The sequence below is a fragment of the Dendrobium catenatum genome, unplaced genomic scaffold (assembly GCF_001605985.2).
Source record: "Dendrobium catenatum unplaced genomic scaffold, ASM160598v2 fragScaff_scaffold_712, whole genome shotgun sequence".
NCBI classification, from domain to species: domain Eukaryota; kingdom Viridiplantae; phylum Streptophyta; class Magnoliopsida; order Asparagales; family Orchidaceae; genus Dendrobium; species Dendrobium catenatum.
Window position 1 is genome coordinate 52,440 of NW_021319174.1, and position 23,749 is coordinate 76,188.

The 23,749-nt window shown below is 34.7% G+C and overlaps 2 protein-coding genes and 1 pseudogene across 2 annotated transcripts; 1 reads left to right on the top strand and 2 right to left on the bottom strand.

Annotated features, from left to right (window-relative positions):
- Positions 1–8,855: 8,855 nt before the first annotated feature.
- On the bottom strand, positions 8,856–10,073 carry LOC110093209 (putative F-box protein At4g17565). The gene has a single exon (XM_020818029.2). The coding sequence runs from the start codon at positions 10,071–10,073 to the stop codon at positions 8,856–8,858; it is 1,218 nt and encodes a 405-aa protein (XP_020673688.2).
- Positions 10,074–13,230: 3,157 nt separating this feature from the next.
- LOC110093256 (probable alpha,alpha-trehalose-phosphate synthase [UDP-forming] 9) lies at positions 13,231–22,942 on the bottom strand. The gene is made up of 4 exons (XM_020818089.2): positions 22,779–22,942; positions 15,193–17,314; positions 14,827–15,100; positions 13,231–13,770 (listed from the first exon to the last, which is right to left on the bottom strand). The coding sequence occupies exons 2-4, from the start codon at positions 17,172–17,174 to the stop codon at positions 13,420–13,422; spliced, it is 2,607 nt and encodes an 868-aa protein (XP_020673748.1). The 5' UTR covers positions 17,175–17,314; positions 22,779–22,942; the 3' UTR covers positions 13,231–13,419.
- Positions 19,207–20,961, top strand: LOC110093200 (annotated as a pseudogene).
- Positions 22,943–23,749: the final 807 nt, after the last annotated feature.

A 23,749-nucleotide genomic window follows, 5' to 3' on the forward strand; every position in this document is an offset into this window, starting at 1 on the left:
GACCGTAATATAGTGGAGTCATTTGACCAAGCTAATATGTTAGAGGGCCACGGTCATAATCATTTTCCAAGTGGAACCTGTATAGCCATCTATGGGTTCTTAGTGTAGCCGTTTGGTTAAACCACCAATTAGAGGACTAATTATAACCATACCATGTAGAGCTGTCTAGCCAAGCTACGAGTTAAAGCGGAGTCTTACTGGCCAAGCCATTGGTTAGAGAATAAATGTCACATCCATATTGGAAGAATATACTTGAGAATGAATTTGATTGATATTTTTAACTGTATATTTTTTCTTTGTGAGCATGTGTTATCATTGAGTTCATCGCCAAATAATAGTGGAGGGGGGATGAGTTTTAGTTTAAGTTTTATATAATTAATTTAATTTTAAATATTAACATTTTGATAGATATTGAGCTTTGAAGTTTGGTAGATCTTTAATAATTGACCCCTCTGATTGAGATTTATATTCAAGTGACCATCATCGGGGTGAAATTAAAGTCATTTCAAAATATTTGTAATTTGTTGAAGTTGGAGGCATTTGAAAGAGTAGAGTCCCCTCTGGTTGAGATTAACTTTCAAAACGGCTATCATCATGAATAAAATGTTTAATATCTTAAATTATCTGAACCTAGTGGACTCTATTTGCCTATTAACAGAGAATCAGGTTTTACTATTGATATTATGCTGATACTAGAACCAAGAGCTTATATTTTAATGATGAGTTTCACTTAAAAAGTCTTTGAAAGCCTAATATGAACTATAATATTTAATACCCTGGTGGATTTATGATGAAAAATTTGTTTGTTAATTCAAGTCGTGTCACTCAAGTCCTTTGAAGGCGGAGGATGAATCTTGAACATTTGATCCACACAACATTCTCAGACCTTAATATTAAGAGTTTTATATAAAAATCAGAGCACATGTGGGTATTTAGTTTCAAAATAGGATTTAATATTAGCGCGATTTTCATCCCAGCTTAGCTTTTTAGGATATTTGTGTTTGCAGAGTTAACACGTTTGTCACAGCACATGCAGGGAACCATATTTTAATGCATGTTGGGGGATTTTGAAATGCTTAAATGTAATCAATTTCTCAAGTGATAATCATTGGAAAGTATGCAAGATTTTATTTCAAATAAAAAAAAAAGCCTTCTGTCCATTTTAGTCATAGATGTTCTCACTAAACATTTGCAAGAGGTTGTACCCTGTTGTATGCTTTTGGTTGATGATATTCTTCTTGTTGATAAGACTAGAGAGGGAGTTGAAGGTAAACTTGAATTATGGAGGTCAATATTTGAGTCTAAAGGCTTTCATTTGAGTAGATCTAAAACTAAATATATATAGAATGTAATTTTAGTAATAATTGTTATTGTGGGGGGATTGTGAGGTTGGGTGATCAAGTCATTAATACTATGACAATTAATTGGTTTTACAAGGAATCTTAAACAACATCATTATGAAAAAGGGGGGAATTTTGTAAGGGAAACGTGATGGTGGTGATTGATGAAGGTTATAATGTCCTTAATTAATTCATTTTACCTTCTAAAGTTAGTTAAATGGGCACTCCTTTTCTTTTATATAAAAAATCTCTTAATTATATCACTGTAGGAAATTCAACAAATACTTAAGGAAATTTCGACTATTTTTTTTTTCGCGTGCTCCGCTATTGCATTGGCCAGCAAGCTTCCGCTCTCAACGCACCGTGTAAGACACATCCTGCCTGTTGCCTATAGTGCCCGTTGGCATCCCACATCCAGCCTAGCCACGCTCGACCGTACTCTATGCTGAATGCTCCAAGGTTTGTATGTCGTGTTGGGTTGATCTGAATTTAGGGAGGGTCATATTCGGGTTCAGATTTATGACCTCGTTTATTCAATTGAGTTATGTTTGGGTTGCAGCAGGTGAGGGCTGATCAGTTTCGTGTTAGACCTCAACTCAACCCAAAAACTAATTTTTACACCCCCTCGATATACATATCTATCATCTTATAATGACATTAATAAAATAAATTAATGAACTAAATAAATTTTAAAAGCTATGTTAATTAATAAATTTTTTAAATAAATCCTTAACTAAATAAATTAATTAAACAAACTAATGAAATAAATTAACTAAATAAAATTTGAGACTCTTTTGACTAAACAAATTAGTAAAATTTTAACTAAAGCTCTTAAATAAACTTTAACAAAATAAGTAATTCACCTAACATTTTAATTGCTCGTTTCAAAAAAAACTGAATAAATCCTAACTATTCGCATATCATTGCATCTGTTCACTTGCATAACCAAATTTATGTTAGCCTTTCTTATCTTCTAATAATGAAAACTTCTTTATTTGGGGAAGAAGATAAGTTTTTGGGGAATTTCTTTTGCTATTGTTGCCTCTAAAAAATTTCCGTGACTCTATGTCTATAAAATCAAAATAATACTTTATGAATGAAGATCAATTACCCATACAAAAACCCCTTTCATTTATTCATCTCATTATACTGGCTCTATTTTGCAGCTTGATTATTTCAAATGTTTGTTCTCTGATCTTCTTTTTCATTTATGGTCGAATTTTGTTGGACATTTAATGTAATTTTGATGACTTAGAGACTGTTGCATTTGTAAACTACATAGCGCTCAAAACCTATTCAGCAAACTACCTTCAACATATCTATAATTTAAGGACATTTCTTAGATTTTTTTAGTTTTTTTAGTCTGTATTATTTGGCTTTCCACATCCCAGAATTCCTTTTTCAATCCTTTTCTCACTTTGCTTTATGTACTTTTTTGGACTTTCAAGTCATTTAAGGCAAACTCACACACACAATGTATACAGAAAGATTCGAATCCAAGACCTCTTAGTTGAAAGCCTTAGCTCTCAACCAATAGGCCAAGGTGAGTTGTGTATTGGAGGATGTCCTATGAGATTTGTAGGCTTTCTAAAGCTTTCCAATACTAGTCATTAAGTGTCCATCTAAGAAAAACCCAAGAGGTGATTTCTAAACTATGGTAGAAAAACTTAAATGCTAGGAGAAGATTATAGAAGTTTAATACATCATACAAAAATTAGGTCAACAATCAGCTAGACAATTTTGTCAACAGGGTTTCACAGTTATACTTATTGTACCTTTTGGGTTGCTAATTATATCCCTTTCACAGCTTCCTTAAATGATTGAATCATAAACACTAAACATGTCATTGTCATTTACTTCATGAATCAAGCTAAAGGAGAAGGCTAATCAAGTTGTAAGTTAATGATATGCAGCAAATGCATAAAGATAAATATTTTTTATGGCAATCATTCATTCAAAATCATGGTTTACCTACAATTTTACCCTTTTTAATCAATGAAAATCTTCTAGTTATATCCAGTTGCCCAAATAATAGTGCTTCGGTGTTTCAAATCATTCGTTAGTACAATACAAGTGTGATCCAAGCTATCATAATAATCAAAATAACTTGTGAGCATGCTCTTGAGAAACAACAAGAATGTTCTTCAGTTTCAAATTAATATAAATGAGATGCCAATCATGCATAATTACACACAAGTTCAACATTGGTAAAATATAATTAAACTTCCCCAACATACAACCACTAAAAATCATTGAAGTTAAATTAAAATGAATAATATAGGCTTAGCTGCAAACCATTCAGCTAAAAATATTAAAAATCATAATTTAATTTTTGACCGAGTAAAATGTCCGAAACAACCATAAAAAAGCTAATGTCCAAGACAACAAAAAAAAAACCTGAAAAAAATGAAAGCATTGTCTATATACATGCTATAAATTCAAATAGTTGCTTTCCAATCTTATGAACAAGATCAAGTGGAAAGGGTCGGTAACCACTTTTCAAAAGAAAATCATATAAACTTGGGCCAAGCTTCTCAAATACATGTTAGAAGTCATTTAAATTCATGAGCATATTTAAACCCCCAAAGATCATCTTTAAAACTCGAAAAATCTTTATACTTGCAATACATATACAGTTATGATAAACAAAAATAGCAAGGTGGCTAGCATTAAAGCAATCGCTCCACCTTTATCTTCAACCACATACATCTCTAAAATTAAGTGATTAAACAAAGTTTATCACACAAACAAAATCCGAATATATGAATTAAAGTTTAAGTGAAAGCTACTAAAAAGAAGTACATCATTGGCGAATCTTTTACAAGACTTTATTGATGCTCCATAGCCAATGTATATGAAGAATTTTGATATAGGTAAGCCAAAATGCCATAATATATGCATTAATATTAGTAAATTATATGTATCTTGCTTCTATAGTAAAACTCCAAAAAAGATTCTATATGAGACTGATACTATCCAAAATATATGTAATAATTATCAAATTCCTCCTTATATAATTTGTATCCTTCCCATTCCAATTTGTATCTTGACACAATTTTGTTTCACAAAAGAAGCTACATAACCAAATATGTATTTGCCTCTTGGATTATACTCATTCATCTCTAACAAAGCCTTGGCGACTGCTGTGTTCACTTCATCACCTTACTCTTCCTTCAATCCCGCTAGTTTACGATCCCCTGCAAAATAAAGCATCGATAACAAGCGTGAAACAAATTTATTTATTTATTTGTTGGTTGAAGTTCCTCAATAACCATTATATCATATTTCTATTTCATTTATTGTATGTACAAACAAATGTTCACCGTGATCATCTTAGACTTTGTTTGGGATAGTTACTATTTTCTGAAAGCAACAAAAAATTTGTTGTACAGTAAGTATTTTTTAAAAAAAATAGTTGTAGAAAATAATTTCTTAACACAAACTTTTTTATTTGGAAAGTAACGAAAAAACAATGACCAAACTTAAGTTATTATTGTGATTTGAAAAGCAGGATAGGAAAAGTTTGTCTCAAATAAAGCTTTAATCTATTCAAGATTGAAACTTCTTTTACAAAGGAGATTTAAAACCTAATAATTGAAATAATTATAAAAATCCATTTTTTTTTCAAAACAGATATTTGAAATAATGATTCAACTTTTCTTTTTTAATGCAAAAAGAGCGAATGACTTTGTGAAAGCTTTAAGTGGTAAATAATGTTGATAATTCAAGTGAATGAAGGAATTGATAAGCGGAAGAATATGTAGTATTTGGAATCAAGTGTGAACCGACATAGATATTGGACTCCTCAGATTGCTTACTAGAAACTATTCAAAACCCTTCACAAACCCCTCATTGGCCATCGTCGCCTCGCCGACGAGATTCAATGTTGTTAACATCTCCTTGTTTGCAAAATCTACTCCCAGCTCTTCCATTCGATCTCACAATTTCTTCGTCGCACTAAGCTCCTCTTCTCCATCTCCATTCACTGAGAGCACCTCTACAAAGCAATATCGGAGAGAAAGATGGGCATACGGCTGATCTCATTCTCTATGAGCGTGTAGTCTCCAACAATGTATTGAGTCTAATTCGAGGGAATAGTAGGCTTCTCTACATCGACAAGACTGTCGGGCGTCACAGCCGAACACAAGTGAGCATTTGTTATGAGCAACATATTTTAAAGATTTCTAGCTTTGTTGATATTTAATTAAGATTATTGTTCTTCATGAGATTTTTTCCTCCCACGCAAGATCGCGGAAAATTAGCGCATGTGCTCCTAAAACAACATTTTGCAAGCTTATGGCTGGTGCGCCTAAAATAATGTATTGCAAGATTAGTTCCCGTGCGCCTAAAACAACATATTGCATGCTTAGAACTCGTGTGCCTAAAACAATGTATTGCAATCTTATAAAAGTTGTCCACTTCCCAACTTCTTTGCCCTCCCTCTCCCCTCAACGCAACTAATTAGATGGCTTTTCCTATGAAGAATGTTTTAGTCTGAAGAATGATATACTTGATATGCAAAAATAACAAATGCCTCTTAGAGAAGAGGATCCTATAAAGTTATGTTGGTCTTCTCTCCTTTTGAATAAATTATTTACATTCCTCTTAGAGAGTCCTATATTTCCTTCACCACTTGCTTCATCACGTAGATACGCAAATGCATCAACCGTTTGTATCCCAGCTTCTCTCATGGATTTAAGAAATGAGGACTTATCATCACTGGTGTTCTTACATGATCCAAGCAAATGTTGATATTCGGGCCTAGCAATTCGTGATTGTGGCTCTCAATGTGTTTCTGAACCTTCCAAATTTCGTCTTGACTTACTGAAAATCTCACAATAGCTAGACACCCAGTTTTAGTATTGGCTCTTTGATATTTAGAATTGGAATTCAAGTCAATGCTCATCTTAAATCCAGCTTTCAAACGTACAAAGTCCTTTGATTTAATTTTCATCGAATTTAACCATAAACCATGATGGTCCTTCTGAACACTGAATCCAATGTTATGAGCATAATTGCAATACATGTCATATACTTCTTTCTCACTTGAATAAACACCCTACGCAAATGTGAAAACAATTTTAACGTTAGCTATAAACAATCGGATAGTTGTACTACTATGTACTTTTTTTTTTCAGTACTCGATATTCTACTTGGTATTTTTCTCTGCATTTATTCTCAGTGCTCGGTATTCTTTAAGGTACCGCTCGGTATTCTTCTTGGTACCTCTCGGTAATTCACTCACAGTATTTGGTATTATGCTCAGTACCGCTCGGTACTTCACTCTGCATCTTTTTCGGTAGTCGGTATTCTACTCGGTACCTCTCTATACCGTTCGATACCGTGGACGAAAAATTACCGAGAGGCGAAAAATACATGGAATACTCTCGACTTTAATACTATTGTAAACATTAATTCCACATTCATAAGGTCTCTTGCTAAGATCTATTTGGGTTCAAACCTTATTGTAAAAATCCCAGACATTTGTTCCGTGCTCCGCTCCGACATTTTTTCCTTTACGTCTTCGGTTTGTTTCATCTCCTCGAACGATTCTAATTAATCCAAAGATATTTCCATTTTTTTATTCATCTTGATTGTTTCTCTTCACAGGCTCTTCTATGAAATTACCCTGAACCCTAATATACAAAAAACCACCAATTTCTCATAAAACAGAGAATGACTTTTTATCTTTGGTCTAGGTCGGATTGTCGGGCCGTGCTGTAAATGGTAAAACACGTGCAAAGAAAAATCGAGCGTGTGCGTCGGGTCGTCGTGTTGCAACGTGACTTCATCCTATTGTATTCCGGATGTCTAGATGCGTCCGATGACCAAACCCAATAATTTTCCCTTTCTTCTCGATGTCGGGAAAAAATTTTCACCTGAATCTGAATGCGGAGACAAATTAGTGTGGTACTAAATAAAGCTCCTATTATAGGCTAGTTTAATTGTTCTTTCGCCAAATCCATACCAAAATTCAATTCTAATGTTTCACAAAAGATGCTATAGTTTCAACCGTAAAATTGAAATAAGCAAGCAATCAGAACCCCCATAACTGTCCCAAAATACGTTCTCCATCAGCAACCACAATAACTTGAATTGCTTTCTCTGGAAAATTCTCTGTTGCCTCAAGAATCTTGCTCCTAATATATATATATAAACATAAATTGTAAATACATAGTTCAATTAAAAACCAATTTTCCTTTAATGAATTATATAGATATCCAGATTGCACTATGCTAGCCTAGCGATCGCCCTCTCTGCCGTTCCGTCGAGCTTGCTACTCGCACATGCTGGTTGCGCTCACAAGCTCACCCTCTTGCATGACCTAACGCTCACCTCACCTCTCCCAAGCACCTTGTGCTTGTGAACCACGTGCCCTCGCGACGGTCTCCTCTCTCCCAATCGGGTAAGCATGTCGAGCCGAGCTAACTTGGGTTTAGGTCAGGTTGGGTCTAAATTTCAATTAAATTACTAACTTATTTGTGTTATATGTTTGGGTCAATTGCGGGTTGTACCCGAACACGAATCGAAAATTCATTTTGACACCCTTAGGTTGAAGATGTGGAGGGGAATTTGGCTGAAAATATGTTAAATGACTAAATTACTCTTGTGGCTTGGTTGAGGTAAATGTAGTGACAACTCATGAATGAAAGATGCAAACCAATCGATTCTTGTCTTATTGAATTTTAATTATATATATATATAATTAAAATTCAAGAGTAATTAGAACTCTAGAATTATATTCGACATTTGACACCAACGATCACCACCATCAACCACCATTGTTAGATCAACACCGTTATATGACTATCGTCACCTGATTATCATTGTTCATCCATAGTCATCTGATCATAATCGTCTAACCAATTCAAACCCTGTATCTATAGATATTAAAATTTAAATGTTTATTAAATATGTAAATAATAAAAGTATGTCACAAATGAAGTCATAGGATTTGTTTGAGATGACTTTCTTACTGATTTTTAAAATATTTTTTTAGTAATTTTTGTACTGAAAAACTTTTAAAAAGTAGTAAGAAAATCATCCCAAATAAAACCTTAATTTATTCATCAACGGTGCATTCAATATGTTAAATGATCCGAGACTGCTTTTTTACAAAGGATATTTAAAAGCTAATTATAATTGAAATAATTATAAAAAAACCTTTTTTTTTTCAAAGCAAACATTTCAAATAATGATTTCAGTTTTCTTTTTTAATGCAAATAGAGCGAATGACTTGACAAGCACGTGTGAAGCTTCATGCAGCACAACATTCAATGCAGTTGGCTTTAATTACACACATGAGTTAAAAATATTTTAATAGATCCCAAATCAAAACTGATTAGCTCCATCTCAATGATGGCATGCTCAAGATGACATTGGAAATACATATTTAAATAGAAAAGGATACTATATATTATCTGAATTAATATTTGACTAACTATGATTAAAAAATATTTATAATTCAAAGATTTTTATGTCACCTGATTCCTCAAATAGATGAAGATATCCATTTTATGAAAATGATGGCATAAGCCAGATTGAAGGGGGCCAATTTGGCTGTGAATCTGAATCTAAAAAATAGTGAAAGGATTCATTGTGAAGATCAAAATATCCAGCATCACGAGTAACTTCATCTGGTGACATATTCTCCACATGGTCGGTGAAGTATACACAGTTTCGTCTAATTCCAGGAGCAACCGTGTGATGCAACGAGAATGTCTGGTTACAACCTATAAACAAAGAGAAATCTCCCAAGTCCTTGATGGGGATCCAAGCAACAGCATCCGGCAATAACTTGAAAATTGATATCCTAATTGTCTTCACTGTTATACTTTCATCACCTTTGATCTTGTTAAGCTTAACATAATCGACCTGTCTCTCAATTTTTATGAGATTTCCAAACAAAAATGCAATATAGTTCATGATCTCAGAGTATGCGGCATCTTCGTCATATTTTGGTGGACAAATGAATTCAACATTTTGTCCGCTGAGGTCAAAGGCTAGCACTGCCGAGAAATGTGTGATTGCATAAAACCTATGCTCTTCTTCATGATAGTAAACGTCTTCAAAGTTCACCCACTTATCGTTTTGGTCAGAAGGGCCGAGAACCCATGCCTTGTCATTGGGCCTGAGCAAAGCCAACAATTTAATATAGCCGTAAATAACAACAACAGTTCCAAATTGATCATTAGAGGACATGACAATCTTCCGAAAATATACATCGCGGAAAATTTCCACATCTGTGGCGTAGTTTGGATGTATTTCATTATAAAAAAACTCAGAAGATTCATCGAGCTTAATCCTATGCTCTTTATCTTCTGGGATGGTGAATAGGGATGGGAGAGATATTTCAGCCTTTGTGAGAGGGTTGAATATGCGAGGTTGCATATCCACTTTGTCGAGTGTCACAAGCCATCCATCCTTGGAGCCAATGCAACGGCGGCCAAAGATGTAGTCCGTGAGGGAGGAGAAGCGATAGTGGATGTTGACGCCATCTTCTTCGTCTTCTTGAATGGTAAGATCGTGAAAGGTGAGTGTGTCAGATGCCTCTCCAACATCACTGGGAAGAAGCAGCCACGGGGAAGGACGACAATGAATGCCTAGGAGTGCATTGTTAGAAAAAGCTGAATTCCACGAGGTGCAAACACCAGAAAAACAGAGGAAGTCGACGATATGCAAATATGATGAGATGCAATGAAGGAGATCTACCGGGAGATCGGACCAAGTCATATTGTGTTATTTTTGTTAGCTATGATGCTCTCTAGCCTTTTAATAGAGAGAAAGAGGAGGAGCATGGCCTAGTTTAGAGGGATAGAGGTTTTGAACTTTCTAAATCTGCTGTAGAAGAAACAAATGACAGTTCTTCCTCGGATTTGAGTGGACGTGAGCAAGAATAGGATTTTAGGAGGAAATTGTTGTATGATATTCTATTTTGGGAAATGATGTGTGATATTCTGCTATAAAAATTATTCTTATATAGTATTTACTATTTATAGGCAAAGTACGCTGCCATGTTTGTCTGAATATAGAACAAAATTCATAAAAGTGTTTCTTCTTGCCTAATATCATATAAGTTCTAGAATTCCAACGCTAGCACATCCAATACAGTCATAAATTCGTGTGTTAAATTTATTTTAAATATAAAAATATAGAATTTATTAAAAAATAATTGATTCTTATTTTATGATTTGATCTTAAATTTTATATTTTTATATTATGAAGACATCATAAAAAATAGACTCTATCAAGCACATATCTTGATGCCATATTTGAGATATTTAAATTTTTTAAAATTTTATTTGAAAAGAGTCAATATAGGAGTTCCAATGGAGTATTTTAAATTTTTTACTAAAATAATAATAAGTACACCTAAGAAAATTATTAATAGATCATCATTATGCTTATAAAAAGATTTGACTAAATATTCAAGAGAGTCAAGCATAATGATTATTTTCTTTTACGGTTTTTTTATGTTGAAAATTGTGGTATATCTATTGTTATATATTTTTATCTTTTTGTGTGCGGCATTTTTATACTAAGAAACAATTTTAAATTTTATATTTATCAATATAAACCCTCAAAAACCCAAAAATTATTGAATGGATTTTTATTATATATACTATTCAATTGTCCAATCGTATAATAATGCATTAAAATGGATGATAGGAGGTTAAAAAAAAAAAGAGAAACGAGATCAGAGAGAGACATGAGAACGACAAAAAAAAAGTACTTGCTAGCCAATATTTATTATATTTTTACTATTCTTTAATAAATTTAATTATTAAAAAAAACACTCAAAAAAACTTGGAGGTATTTTGATTATTTTTAGAATAACTCTCATCTTTTGTTGTGGTTAGGAAGGATTTGTTAATCATATACTGATAATATTTAATATGAAAAAACTCAAGAAACGGGGAAAACCCCATAAAGCCACACCACATTAGGGGTGCAAACAAGTCGAGTCGAGTTGGACTTGGGTGGGGGGTTCGAGTTGAGCTCAACGTCGAATATTGAGCTCGAGCTCAACTAGACAAGGGAAAAGCTAGCTTTTCGAGCTATTCATCGATCATGCGACAATTCGAGCCGTCTATGCTAGTAATTGTCGCCTTCATCAATGTCGTTGCCAGCATTGACGTCCATTGCTAGCGTCCGTCATGAGACTTAACGTAGAGTTGTCATCCACCGTCGTCTCCTTAATTTGCCAGCATCGACGTAAGCAACCATCGTCGTAAGCATCTGTCATCATCTTTGCCAGCATCGTCGTCTGTCGCCAGCTTTCGTCATGAGACCCCAGCCAGCATCGTCATCTGTCGCCAACATCTGTCATCGCCTTCGCCAGCGTTATCGTCCTTTGTCATCATCCATCATCGCAATTGTTCGTTGTCACTAGTTGTTGAACTCAACCTCCCCAAACCCAGTCGCAATTTTAATTTCCAACGTACGCGATTTCATTTTCCAGTCGGAAGTGCATTCCAGGAGCTACTATACGAGCTTGCGAGTCGAGCTGAGGGATGTTCAAGCTCAAACTCGATAAGCTGTCGAACATGAATGTGTTTGAGCTCGACACAAGCCAGATCGTGGGAGGATTCTTTGCTTTTCTCGATTCACTCTTTTTTCTCCTGGATCAGATCCCGCAGTTGCTTGTCTCCTCCTCTTGCTCTTATATTTAAAAAAAAAAAATTCCTACACCAGGCTCTTGATTTCGTCTTCAGTAGGAACAATCGCACGCAACCCTCTTTTGATTGCACGAATCGGCACTAAATCCGCTCCTTTAAACAACCCTCTAAATTATCATCTTACGCCTACAAATAAAAGGATGAGATTAAATGGTTGATTTAAGGAATATTGCAGGGCTAATTAAGCATTAATTAGATGGCTGAGCTAAATGAATTGGAATGCAATCAATGCATTTTGAGTTTAGTGTGATTTAGATTATATTTGGGACGGCTTTCTTACTGCTTCGTAAAGCGGCTTTTTAGTATAAAAATTTTATTTTTTGTACTAAAAAGCAGCTTTATAAAGTAGGAAGAAAGTCGTCCCAAACGAAGCATTAAGCTTGGAATGACTTTCTTATTGCTTCTTAAAACAATTTTTTAGTACAAAAAATTTAATTTTTTTATTAAAAAGCTACTTTAAGAAACATTAAGAAAGCAGTCCTAAATAAAGCTTTAATTTAGTTCAAATTTGTTCTAAACGAGTTGATTTTGTGTCACTTACATAATTCTTTCTTATCAACTCTGCATATCAATAGGGTTGACTATTACTATGATATTAAAAATTAATCGTCATTATTAATTAACCTATTTAAATATTTCATTATAATTATATGCATATGATTTACATCATTATTGGTGAGATGTGACAAAAAAATCTTTACTTGAGCATTTGTTGTTCTTCTAGCTGAGCATCCTAAGAGTTTTGTTTACAAGAAATTTTGCACATACTCTCTATAGCTTCCAAATGGTTACATAATATTGATTCAAATTCGATTTGAATCTTGTTCGAACATAATTTTGAACTTTCATTTTGAACAAAATAATCAAAACTTGATTTGGAAGATAAGTTTGAACTAGGTTTTAGCACCAATAAAAGTGGTTTTAGCACCAAATTAATATAAATAAAGAAAAATATATCAACACTAACCTTGAATAGAAGCTTAGTGAAGGCATCTCTACCTTCCTATGCCTTCATAAATCAAAATCAAAGGCTTTTAGGGTTATTAGGAAGAGAAACAGGCAAGTCAATAGTGCAATTGATGAAAACAACCATAATTAAAATTGAAATAATTTAACAGATGAAGCACACAAGTAGTAGAAGAAATTTTTGTTAATTAATATTAAATATTCCTTTAATGTCAATGAACAATAATGTCAATCATACTGTCACCTTTACAAACAAAAAAAAAAAGAAAAAAAAAACCACTACAAAAGGCATAGTAGAGTCAGCGAAAGTTTAATTAATCCTCTGCTTCTATTTGTATCTCTTCAGTTGTCCTTCACAATAGTTAGAGTCAGAGTCACAGAATCTATGAGCCACAGAAAAGAGTAATGAATGTACAAGAGAACCAATAATCTTCTCATGCAGAAACAATAGGCAGATCTTGTGACTCCATTGACCCTTCAAACGAAACCAATTTTTTTAAATCCTTGCTTCTTTGAGAAGAAGAATCTGCAATGGCTTCCAGCAGGTTGATCACTTCCATGGTATCATTGACAAAATACTTGGCTTTACTTGGCTTCTGGCCAACAGTACAGGCAAACACTTCAGGAACTACAGGAAAAAGTGAACTAGAGGCTGTAGAAATAATGCTTTCAAACATGTCCTCGTCAGATCGATCATCACCAATGCACATCAAAAAATCTGGTGGTTTTCCATCATTTATAAGCGTCTTAAGCAGCTTCTCCACAACCAGTCCTTTACCGACTCCCTGTACTCAAACATCATATCAGTGTTGGTTGTTTGTACAGCAGAAATCAGATTTAGGCTTCGTTTGGGACGGCTTTCTTCTGCTTCTTAAAGCTGCTTTTTAGTACAAAAATTTTTAATTTTGTATTAAAAAGTTGCTTTAAGAAGCAGTAAGAAAGCGGTTGATGCAGACTTGCGGTGGTGGACGTTAATCAAAGGAAGAAACGAAGATCACACCCACCAACCTCAATATACCACCACATCTCCAAATCAGCCCCTTAAAGTTCACCTAACCGCCGGCCCATCTCCACCACCCCTAGCCAAGCCGCTGATTGCCATTCCCCCTCCCTTGCCTCCAATTCTTCAATCTCCACTTGAATAATTTCCTTTCTTGCTTAACTTCTTTGGGAAAACCATTTAATTTTAAATCAATTAATTCAAATTTGAAATTTGAAACTTTTCGTAAAATAGAATCCTATTTTAGGAAAGTTTTTAAAATCAAATTTAAAATTAATTTGATTTGGATTGGACATTAAGTTCCATCCTAATTAGTAAATCCCAATGAGGAAAGTGAATTTAGCCATCCCTCCAAATTCTCATAAATTCTAAATTTCAAATTAAAAACTCCTCTTAATTGCTTTCCTAAAATAATTTCTTATTGATTAGGAAAGTTTCCTAATTAAATTCAAATCATTATTTGAATTTAAATACTTTATTAATTGATGAATTAGTTTAGAAAATTTCTTTCATTTGAATAAAATCTGAAATTTCAATCAGTAATTAAAGTCATGGGTCCACATACATTGAACTTAGACTCCCTCTCTCTCACCTCTTTGGCCAGCACCCTTCCCCTTCCCCATTTAATTAATTAGCTCATTAATATCACCCCAATCAAGCCCTTAATTCCTCCAATTAATTTCCCTCCATTAATTAATTATCTAATTGGATATCCCATTATGAGAATTAATTAATTCAAATTCCAAATCTCCCCCACCCCCATACACCCGTTCTACATCAGCCGTCCCAAACGAAGCCTTAAATATGCAGATATTAGGATTGAAAATAGTGAAACACATACTTGAGGTTTAACTTCCACAATAAGATTCCCACGTTTAACAACCACCGGGTCATTAGCAAGAACATTCTCAAGATGGTCCAACAATTCCTTTGCTTGGCATGAGCCAAAGACAGGATCAGCATATTGATGATGCCAGACCAAAGCACTCTCCTTCACTTCTATGTAGGATCCATCAGTTGCCTCTGTATACAAAGTCATGACAGGTTCTGCTATGTTCATCCAATCTGGATCGACCACAACTGGACTAGATTCCCAATTAGAAGACGCATTCCACCTACAAAAGGAAAACATGATACGCCGCCAGTCAAATGAAAATCCAGAGATGGTAAGTAGCCTTAGCCAAATCTAGAGCTAAAATATGAAAACCTGATGAAATAGCCATGTTCAGCAGCAATTCCAAGTGCTTCACATGATGAAAACCAGTTGGCAAGAGGAGCCCGCCCTCTTCCACTAACAATAAACACATTATTTCTAGGGTCACTGCACAGAGTCTTTAGCATAGAAATAATATCACTGCTTGGATCTTTTACTATAGATGTTTCTGGCATGAGTGTTCCATCATAATCTAAGAAGATTGCTCTCCTATTGGATCTGCGGTGGGACGAGACAACATGGCCAACAGATAGTTTCCTGAAACCAGGAGAAAGGGCAATAACCCTGAAACCTAAACCAAGACCAACACCCCAGCACCTTTGGTTGTAGTGATCTTTGCATGCTCTCTCAAGATCCTGTGTGAAGCTGCGCGCCCAATACGACACATGATGAGAGCTCACATAGCGGTAATGCTTTTCATGCCGGAGCTGTCTTTCAGACTCGTTCATGTCAATGGCCTGATACAAAGCATCAGCCACATCCTCAAGGCTCCAAGGGTTTACCCTGAAAGCTCCACTCAAGGATGGAGAACATCCCACAAATTCAGAAACAATAAGTGTACTGGTTCGTGGAGAACCTCTGCCAATATCTCTTAATTTATCCATCTCCTCAGTTCCTTGTCGACAAACTACATATTCATATGGAACCAAATTCATTCCATCCCTTAAGGCATTTACAATGCAGCACTCAGCAGCAACATAGAAAGCAATCTTTTCATGAAAGGGGATAGCGTAATCAATAAGTACCACAGGATTGTAGATTTGGTTGCCATACCGAAGGTTGATTCTTTCTGCCAATGACATTGTTTCTGCTCTTGCATCCTTCACATCATTACCAGAGCTCCTTGCCAGATTTACAATTTGAACAAGTACCACTTTTCCTCGTAGATCAGGATTCCTATCGAGTAGCAACTCAAGTGCCAGCAACTTCAAGCTGATGCCTTTGAAGATGTCCATATCATCTACACCTACTAGCAACTTTTGCCCCTTGAACTTCTGCTCAATTTCTTGAATCTTGCCAATGGTAGAAGGAAGACTTAATAGAGATTGAAGCCGTCCAATGTGAACACCAACAGGAAGAATTTTAATGCCAACGGTACGACCACCATACTCAATTCCAATGTGACCGCGCTTAGACTCATAGTTCAGCCCTAGCATCCGACTACAGCATGAAAGAAAGTGCCGGGCATAATCAAATGTATGGAATCCAATTAGATCAGAATTAAGCAATCCTCTAAGAATGTCATCTCTGACAGGTAGAGTCCGATAAATTTCTGAGGAAGGAAACGGGGTGTGGAGGAAGAACCCAAGCTTGATTCGGTTTAGTCTCTTCCTCAAGAATGTGGGAAGCAGCATTAGGTGATAATCATGAACCCATACATAGTCATCATCTGAATTAATCACTTCCATCACCTTGTCAGCAAATATTCTATTGACTGAAACGTAAGCTTGAAAAAGAGACCGATCAAAGAGGTCACCCTTGTTGAGACAGATGGGAAGCATGTAATGGAAAAGTGGCCACAACTGTTGCTTACAGAAACCATGATAGAAATTCTTTTGAAGGTCAATTGGAAGGAACGTTGGGACGCACTTGTAATCATCCAAAAGCTTTTGAGCAATTTCTTCCTGCTCACTAACATCAACATCAACTTTCAGACTCCCAACATAAATGACTTCAGTTTCAGAAGATAAACCATCTTTAAGCTGCAGTAGAAGAGAGTCTTCGTCCCATGAAAAGCACCACTTTCCAGTTTGTTTCTCCTTCAAAAAATGAAGTGGGAGAAAATTGGCAACTATTATTATTCTTTGACGTGATACAGATGTCAAACTGCCTGAATCAGCATCATTTTGTATACTTCCCAGGTCCGAAATCAGGCCAGGAGAACTCATCACCCGAGAAATTATTTTTTCATTTTGTGGAAAATCCGTCATTTCATCCGAGTTCATCGTTAAAAGATTTGCCGAATTTGGTATCATGATTCTAGAGGATGCCAATGTATATTTCAAGAAAGAATGTTCACAGCTAATGAAAAGAAATAACCCAACTTCTAGTCTTCAATAATTAACAAAATCAAGTAAGCGTTCTAGAAAGCAGCAGCCAACGTATTATTTATCACCTGTAGGATCAGTAATACATGTCTAGGTCAATACGCATGAATGATTTTTCCACATTATGCATAGAAAAAACGTAGTGTGCGCACATGTTTGAAAATTCCAAAATAAAAAACACGAATTAATAACTACATTAAAATACAAAATTCATTTGAAGAGATGATATATATTTTGAAATGATATAATTTTCAATATCAAAAAATAAGGGAGTAAATGATAAGTTTATAAAAAATTCGCTTAAAAACAATGCGAATCTCAAAGTGATATTTGAATTGTAAATTTTACAAATTAAATTCAAAAGCATCAGAAATCTAATTTCAACAAATTTATAACGAAACTAAACTTTCAACGATACGAACCGATCGACACTGTAAATAATTTGATTGGAGACCAAATTAACCCAAATCAAGTGCTTGAAGTTTATTTGAAAACTTGAAAAAAAATGATTGAAGGATCACATGGTCTCCTGTATTTTTCAGATAACTCTACTATATTTTTTGGCAACCATCACCGACGACCAACATTAGCAATCACCACCAGCTTCATAAGACATCCGTCATTTAACTATTGTCTCTTAACTATTAATATCGAACCATATTATTGGGGCTTAATTGTGTGTTTGTAGATACCCAATTTCTATAATCCCTACAATGAGAAATAGATAATTATTCTCAATTGTGTATAATTGATATGCTAGGGGGGCCCACCTTGTGGAGCCCAGAGGAAGATATTTAGAAGGTTTTTAATCAAAGGGATGTTTAGGAAGATTCCTAATTAAGGGGGAGTTATTTAGAAAGATTTTTTAATTATCTTTATATTGCTTAGGAATGAATCATAAATCATCTTAAATTATTTAGGAATGTTTCCTAAATTATATTTATATTATTTAAGATGTATTTAATTGTTTAGGAAGGTTTATTAAATTATGTTTAATTGTTTAGAAAGGTTTCCTAAATTATGTTTAATTGTTTAGGAAGGTTTCCTGAATTATATTAGAAGAAAATCAATTAGAAAATCCTTTACTAATTTATTTTATTTCCTCATTGAAACATTTCCTAATTGAATTCTTTTTCAAATTAAGGAGGGAAACATATTAGGAAGGAGGTTTATTTTGGAGGGAGGGAGGAAGCTTATTTAAGTCCATAGTAGGGTTTAATTTAGGTTTATGTAGATTTTGTCTTATGTGCTATAGTTTTCTTTGTGTGAAAGTGAAGGATCCTAGCGGCACTAGGATTTAAAAGAGATGATCGCCTTCTTTCGAATTTCTAGCAATAAAAAAATTGTTTTGTACTGAATTTCTCTTGTTTGTTGGTTGTTTTTTATAACAATACATATTAAATTGGTATTAGAGTGGTGTCCTGGAACGAAATGTCGGATTTTCTTGCTGAGTTTCCCTCTTTGTTTGTTGAATTTTGCTGTTTGGAAGGTCATATTCGCATTAAAGTTGTTGATTTTTGCTGTTAAAGCCTTGAACCGAGTCTCAATGGGCAGAAGAAGAATTGAGATGTTGGAAGAAAAGTTGGAAGGGGAAGTAGGACAACTACGAGTTGATGTGGGATGATGAATGAACATATTTCAGCAATGGAAGAAATGTTTGAGAATTTGAAAGATATGATGAAGAAAATAATTGAAATGCAGTTGAAAGCTTCACCGGTGATTCCTAGGGTTGAAGCAAAGTAAAAGAAAATTTTGGAGGAGATGATGAGAAAGATCATGGAGATGCGATCTAAAACCTCACCGACAATTCCAATTGCTAACCCTAATCAAGATTTGGTCGGGATTCCCTTGGCCGAATCTAAAGGGAAAGAGATTGGAAGGGAAGAGTTCGACAAAAAGAGATCCTTTCATCAAGAGCCACCTAATAGGGCTCTCAAAAGGGGGGAAATAGGGTTTTCGAATGGGGGGACAACAAGAAGAGAGTTTTATTGTGGATATGGTGGAGTGGTCAACTATTATAGGAGGTTTTTTGGACAAGGAGAGTGGACGATCGAAGGAGGAGGACAGACCGAGCCATGGGGATTATATCATGTGAAGCGGATGGAGGAAATGTGGGAGTCCCACCCTCGATACACGTGAGAAACAAGGAGAGATCACGACCACTATTACACTGGAGGAGGAAGAAGAAGATGTTGGAGTGGTGGCGATCTAAGGATGAAAAAGTTGAAGATGCAAATAATTAAGGAGAAGAACCGTGAAAGTTCAATAAGTGATGCATAAGCTTCTTCCGAAGATAAACGGATCGACAAAGGGAAATATGTGAATGAAAAGGACAAAGAAATAAACTTGCAAAGCCAAGTTGATGGTGCTACTAAAGAAATCTATTGCGTCAAATTACCTGGAGCAACAAAGATTGGTGAAAGTGAGCTAGAAAATCAAAACCATGCAGTCGTCTTTACCAAAGGAGAGGCTCTTCAGGCAATTGATATGAACCAGCATAACTATTGGGAAGAGGCTTTGAAATGAGAAATCTTATTCAAGAATTCAATGAAGACCATGGCTACACCCATGAACCATTCATGGTGTACGTGGGCATATTTTTACAAGAAGCATTTCATCTTTGGGATGGTTCATGTCAAGCCAAGAAACAAGTTTTGTAACAATTGGACAAAGAGTTTTGGCTACTCCACTGAAGGTCTGCTTCCAATATAAGCATCGAGATGTATTTGACAAAAATTTTCACAACATTAGAGGTGACATAAGCAAGGCTTCTCATAGAATCAACCTAAGTGAGGATATCTTTGCAGGATTCAATTCGACATTAAAGCAAGGAAATATCACCAACCATAAGTATATTCCAGTTGGGAAGGGTCGTGATGTAGGACTAAACCAAATCTCCCTGTTTAAAATAAAGGTTTCCTGTAGCATTAGAGAATAAATACTTAGCAAAGATATCTATTACTTGGACAACTGATTTGACTTCTTCCACATGCTATCATAGTTAACTTTTTCCTCTATGGCAAGCCTTACCTATCATTAAATGGGCTTGAGTCTGCCATTATGAAGCAAGCACTAATGAGAGGAAATAATTCTCTGAAGGTTGTTATGGCATCTCATTCTGCCATCCAGCTTAGTCTATTGATGGACTTACCCATGGTTATGGAGATTGGGCTAAAAAGGGGATTTAGAATTGCATTGGGCGACATAATCATCATACAACTTCAACTGTACTTAGTGTTCTTTATATTCTTGCTTGGAATAAAATCCCATTACTTTGGACGGACAATCCTACATGGCAGACCAAAATATTGAGCTACTAGATGAGGATTCGCTAGGCGACATGCAGAGAACTATGTACTCTAGTAGTTATTTTATAAAGGATCTGGAACTTATGTTGCCACTAATTGTTTATCAAATCTATGGATCTGCAACTAATGATTCAACAACCTTTATGCTTTTCACGACATCCATGTGGTTCCTTGTTGTTATCTGGGTTTTTGTGCCATTTATTTTTAACCTTTTTGGCTTTGAGTGGAAAAAAATAGTTGATGACTGGGATGACTGGATCAAGTGGATAAAAAGTGAAGGTATTGGCAAAGATGTTAAACTGTTGAAAGATGATATATTATCTAGAGTGAAGCACGAGCAAATAATGAAGGATATAGAACTGAATCATATGCTAAGTGGTTCTCACAGGAGTACATTTTGTTGTTAAAACAAATGATCATGAGACAATTCCGTTCTTTACACCTTGAGGATAAGGTGGCTCTTTGGGAGGGGAGTATTGATACGCCAGGGAGACCCACCTTGTTTAGGAAGGTTCCTAACTAAGAGAGAATTGTTTAGGAAGGTTTTTTAATTATGTTTATATTGTTTAGAAAGGTTTCATAAATCATGTTTAATTGTTTTGGAAGGTTTCCTAAATTATGTTTAAACTATTTAAGAAGTATTTAATTGTTTAGGAAGATTTCCTAAATTATATTAGAAGAAAATCACTTAGGAAATCTTTTTCTGATTTATTTTCTTTCCTCATTGAAACCTTTCCTAATTGAATTATTTTTCAAATTAAAAAGGGACTTATATTAGGAAGAAGGCTGATTTTGGAGGGAGGGAAGAAGCTTATTTAAATCCATAGTAGGGTTAATTTTAGGTTTATGCATATTTTGTTTTGAGTGATGTAATTTTTTTTGTGAGGGATCCTAGTGGCGTCTAAGATTTGGGAGAGAAGGTCTTCCTATCGAAAGAGGACCATTATATCTTGCTTTTGTTATTTGATTTCCTAGCAATAGACAAATCTATTTTTTACTGAATTTCTCTTGTTCGTTTGTTGTTTTTGACACCAAGGTGTATCAATAATCATATATTTTTCAATTATGGAGAAGGGCAGACATCCAATTATATAAAAGATGTTACAATTGGACTAGATCCTATCATTTTTTCCTTCTTAAATATTCTACATAAAAATTTCTGATTTTTTACAAATTCTGGATTTTTTTTACAAAATTAAAACATTAAATACATATTATACAGTAACAAATTTTCTATCACATAATAAAACTACATAATGTATTGAATAAAATATATCCATGAAAATGTATACTAAATAAAACTTATTTTGACGAAACGAAAAAAATAAGAAAATAACATAATCAAACATTCCATCAGATAGAAAAGTGTCATCACAACAATAAGTTTATGCAATGATATAGCTCTATTACCAAAGATAACAGTCCTTAACAAAAAACAAATTTCTTCTGAAGCAGAGCACAAGAGAGACATAGAGAGAATGTATAAAATTCTAAAATGCCGTGAAAAAATAAAGCAAACGGCAAGTGTAACATATCTGCTAGCACTGAATCTAGCATGAATTCAACAGGATCGAAGAGGCAAATCACACAAAAAAATAGGTAGAGGATATAAATCCTTTTCCACCTCAAGGAATTAGGTAGGGATAACAATGTGCAGCCACTTATAATATATTGTCCCACCTTTTCCTATCCAAAATGTTAAAATTGGTTGAATTCAAAAAAGCAAACCTTATGCCACATTTACTGAATAAACATCAAAACAACCATTCTGTATTACGAAGGAATCACAAAATTCCAGAACTAGGTTACTTCAACAAGAACTTTCAAAGATTACGCCTCCCGTCTACATATAAATAAAGTTTCTTCTTGCCAAAAATAGGATAAAACAGGGGCTTGCGATGATGTAAGCCGTTACAGGATCCCGACCGTTTCTCATTGACCTCTTCTCCTATCCTAACCTTTAGGAAATCCAAGATAACAGCAAAACCACAAATTAAAACAAAATAAAACTAGCAAAAATCCAAAGCGAAGAAGCAGAAGAAATAAATATTAGGACAATGCATTCACAACGCAAGCAATAAATCAGAATCCCAGAAAGATTACCACAAACACCACGTTCAAGAAAACTTCGACAGAAACAACAAATTAAGGAACACGCGGCCATGGGTCTCATTCCGAAGACCAAAGAGAAGAACGGATTTGCTTGATCTGAGAAGCTACGTACCAATGGTGCAGAGGTCGAAGAGATCCAATATCGAACTGATACTCTTCTCTTCTTCCTACCATTCGAAGAAATTCCTCCAGTCCTCTCATCCTTTTCTTCCTCTTCGATCTTGTCTTATGAGAGCGGGTAGTTGCAGAGAGCGAGAATCGTCAACAATTAGCGGAGAGAGAAAGATTTTACAGCGCTGCTGTCCGGATTTCTTCACCCGTCCGCGGCTTCTTTATTAGTTTATTTATTTTTTACCGGAGGTTAAATGCACGAAGACGTTATAGCAGTCAAAGTATGCCATTCAACTACAAAAAAATTACGACAAGGCCATTAGCCTCAAACGTTCGCTGAGTTGTCAATATGGACTTCGGAGAATATGTTGGAGAGACTCGCAAAAGAACCATAGAATGAGACAGCTGACGTGGCCGCAGGAAATCTTTGCGGGACCCGTACGAGATTTGCTTCTAGCAGGCGGCACAGCTTGTTCGCCCCCATCCGCGCCGCATAAAGCTATTTATTATTTAATTATTTAATTACTTTCCAATACATTTTAACAGATTAATATATAATTCAAGATAAATTAAAAAAAAAACTATGTATTTATATTGCTGCTAATAATATCTAAGAGTCTGTGTAGAACAGTTTCCTATGATTTTACTTTCTAGATAATAATAATAATTTCGTAATATTACTATTTTTTGTGAAAAGCTCTTTTTGGTAACTGAAATATGTATGACTTTATTTGGAACAGGTTTTTTAGTATTTATAAACGACCTTTCCAAAAGAAAATTACTTACTATTTTTAAAAAATGTATTAAAATTTTACTTCAGAAATCAATAATAAGACTTCGTTTATAACAATTCTCTTACTATTTTTAAATTAGATTTTTAATATAATAAAAGCAATAAAAAAAGCAGTTGATAGTTGTCTTAGACAAAGCCTAAAGCCTAAGATTTTATTTGGGAAGATTTTCTTAATGCTT

Bases quoted from the DNA above. Each gene is read 5' to 3' on its own strand.
- LOC110093256 (XM_020818089.2), bottom strand. From the start codon at position 17,174: ATGATACCAAATTCGGCAAATCTTTTAACGATGAACTCGGATGAAATG. The intron at 15,101-15,192 runs GTTTTCATATTT...TTCCTTTTGTAG, and splicing joins GAACATGGCTATTTCATCAG to GTGGAATGCGTCTTCTAATT. The intron at 13,771-14,826 runs GTATGTGTTTCA...GTTTGAGTACAG, and splicing joins TTGTGGAAGTTAAACCTCAA to GGAGTCGGTAAAGGACTGGT.
- LOC110093209 (XM_020818029.2), bottom strand. From the start codon at position 10,073: ATGACTTGGTCCGATCTCCCGGTAGATCTCCTTCATTGCATCTCATCA.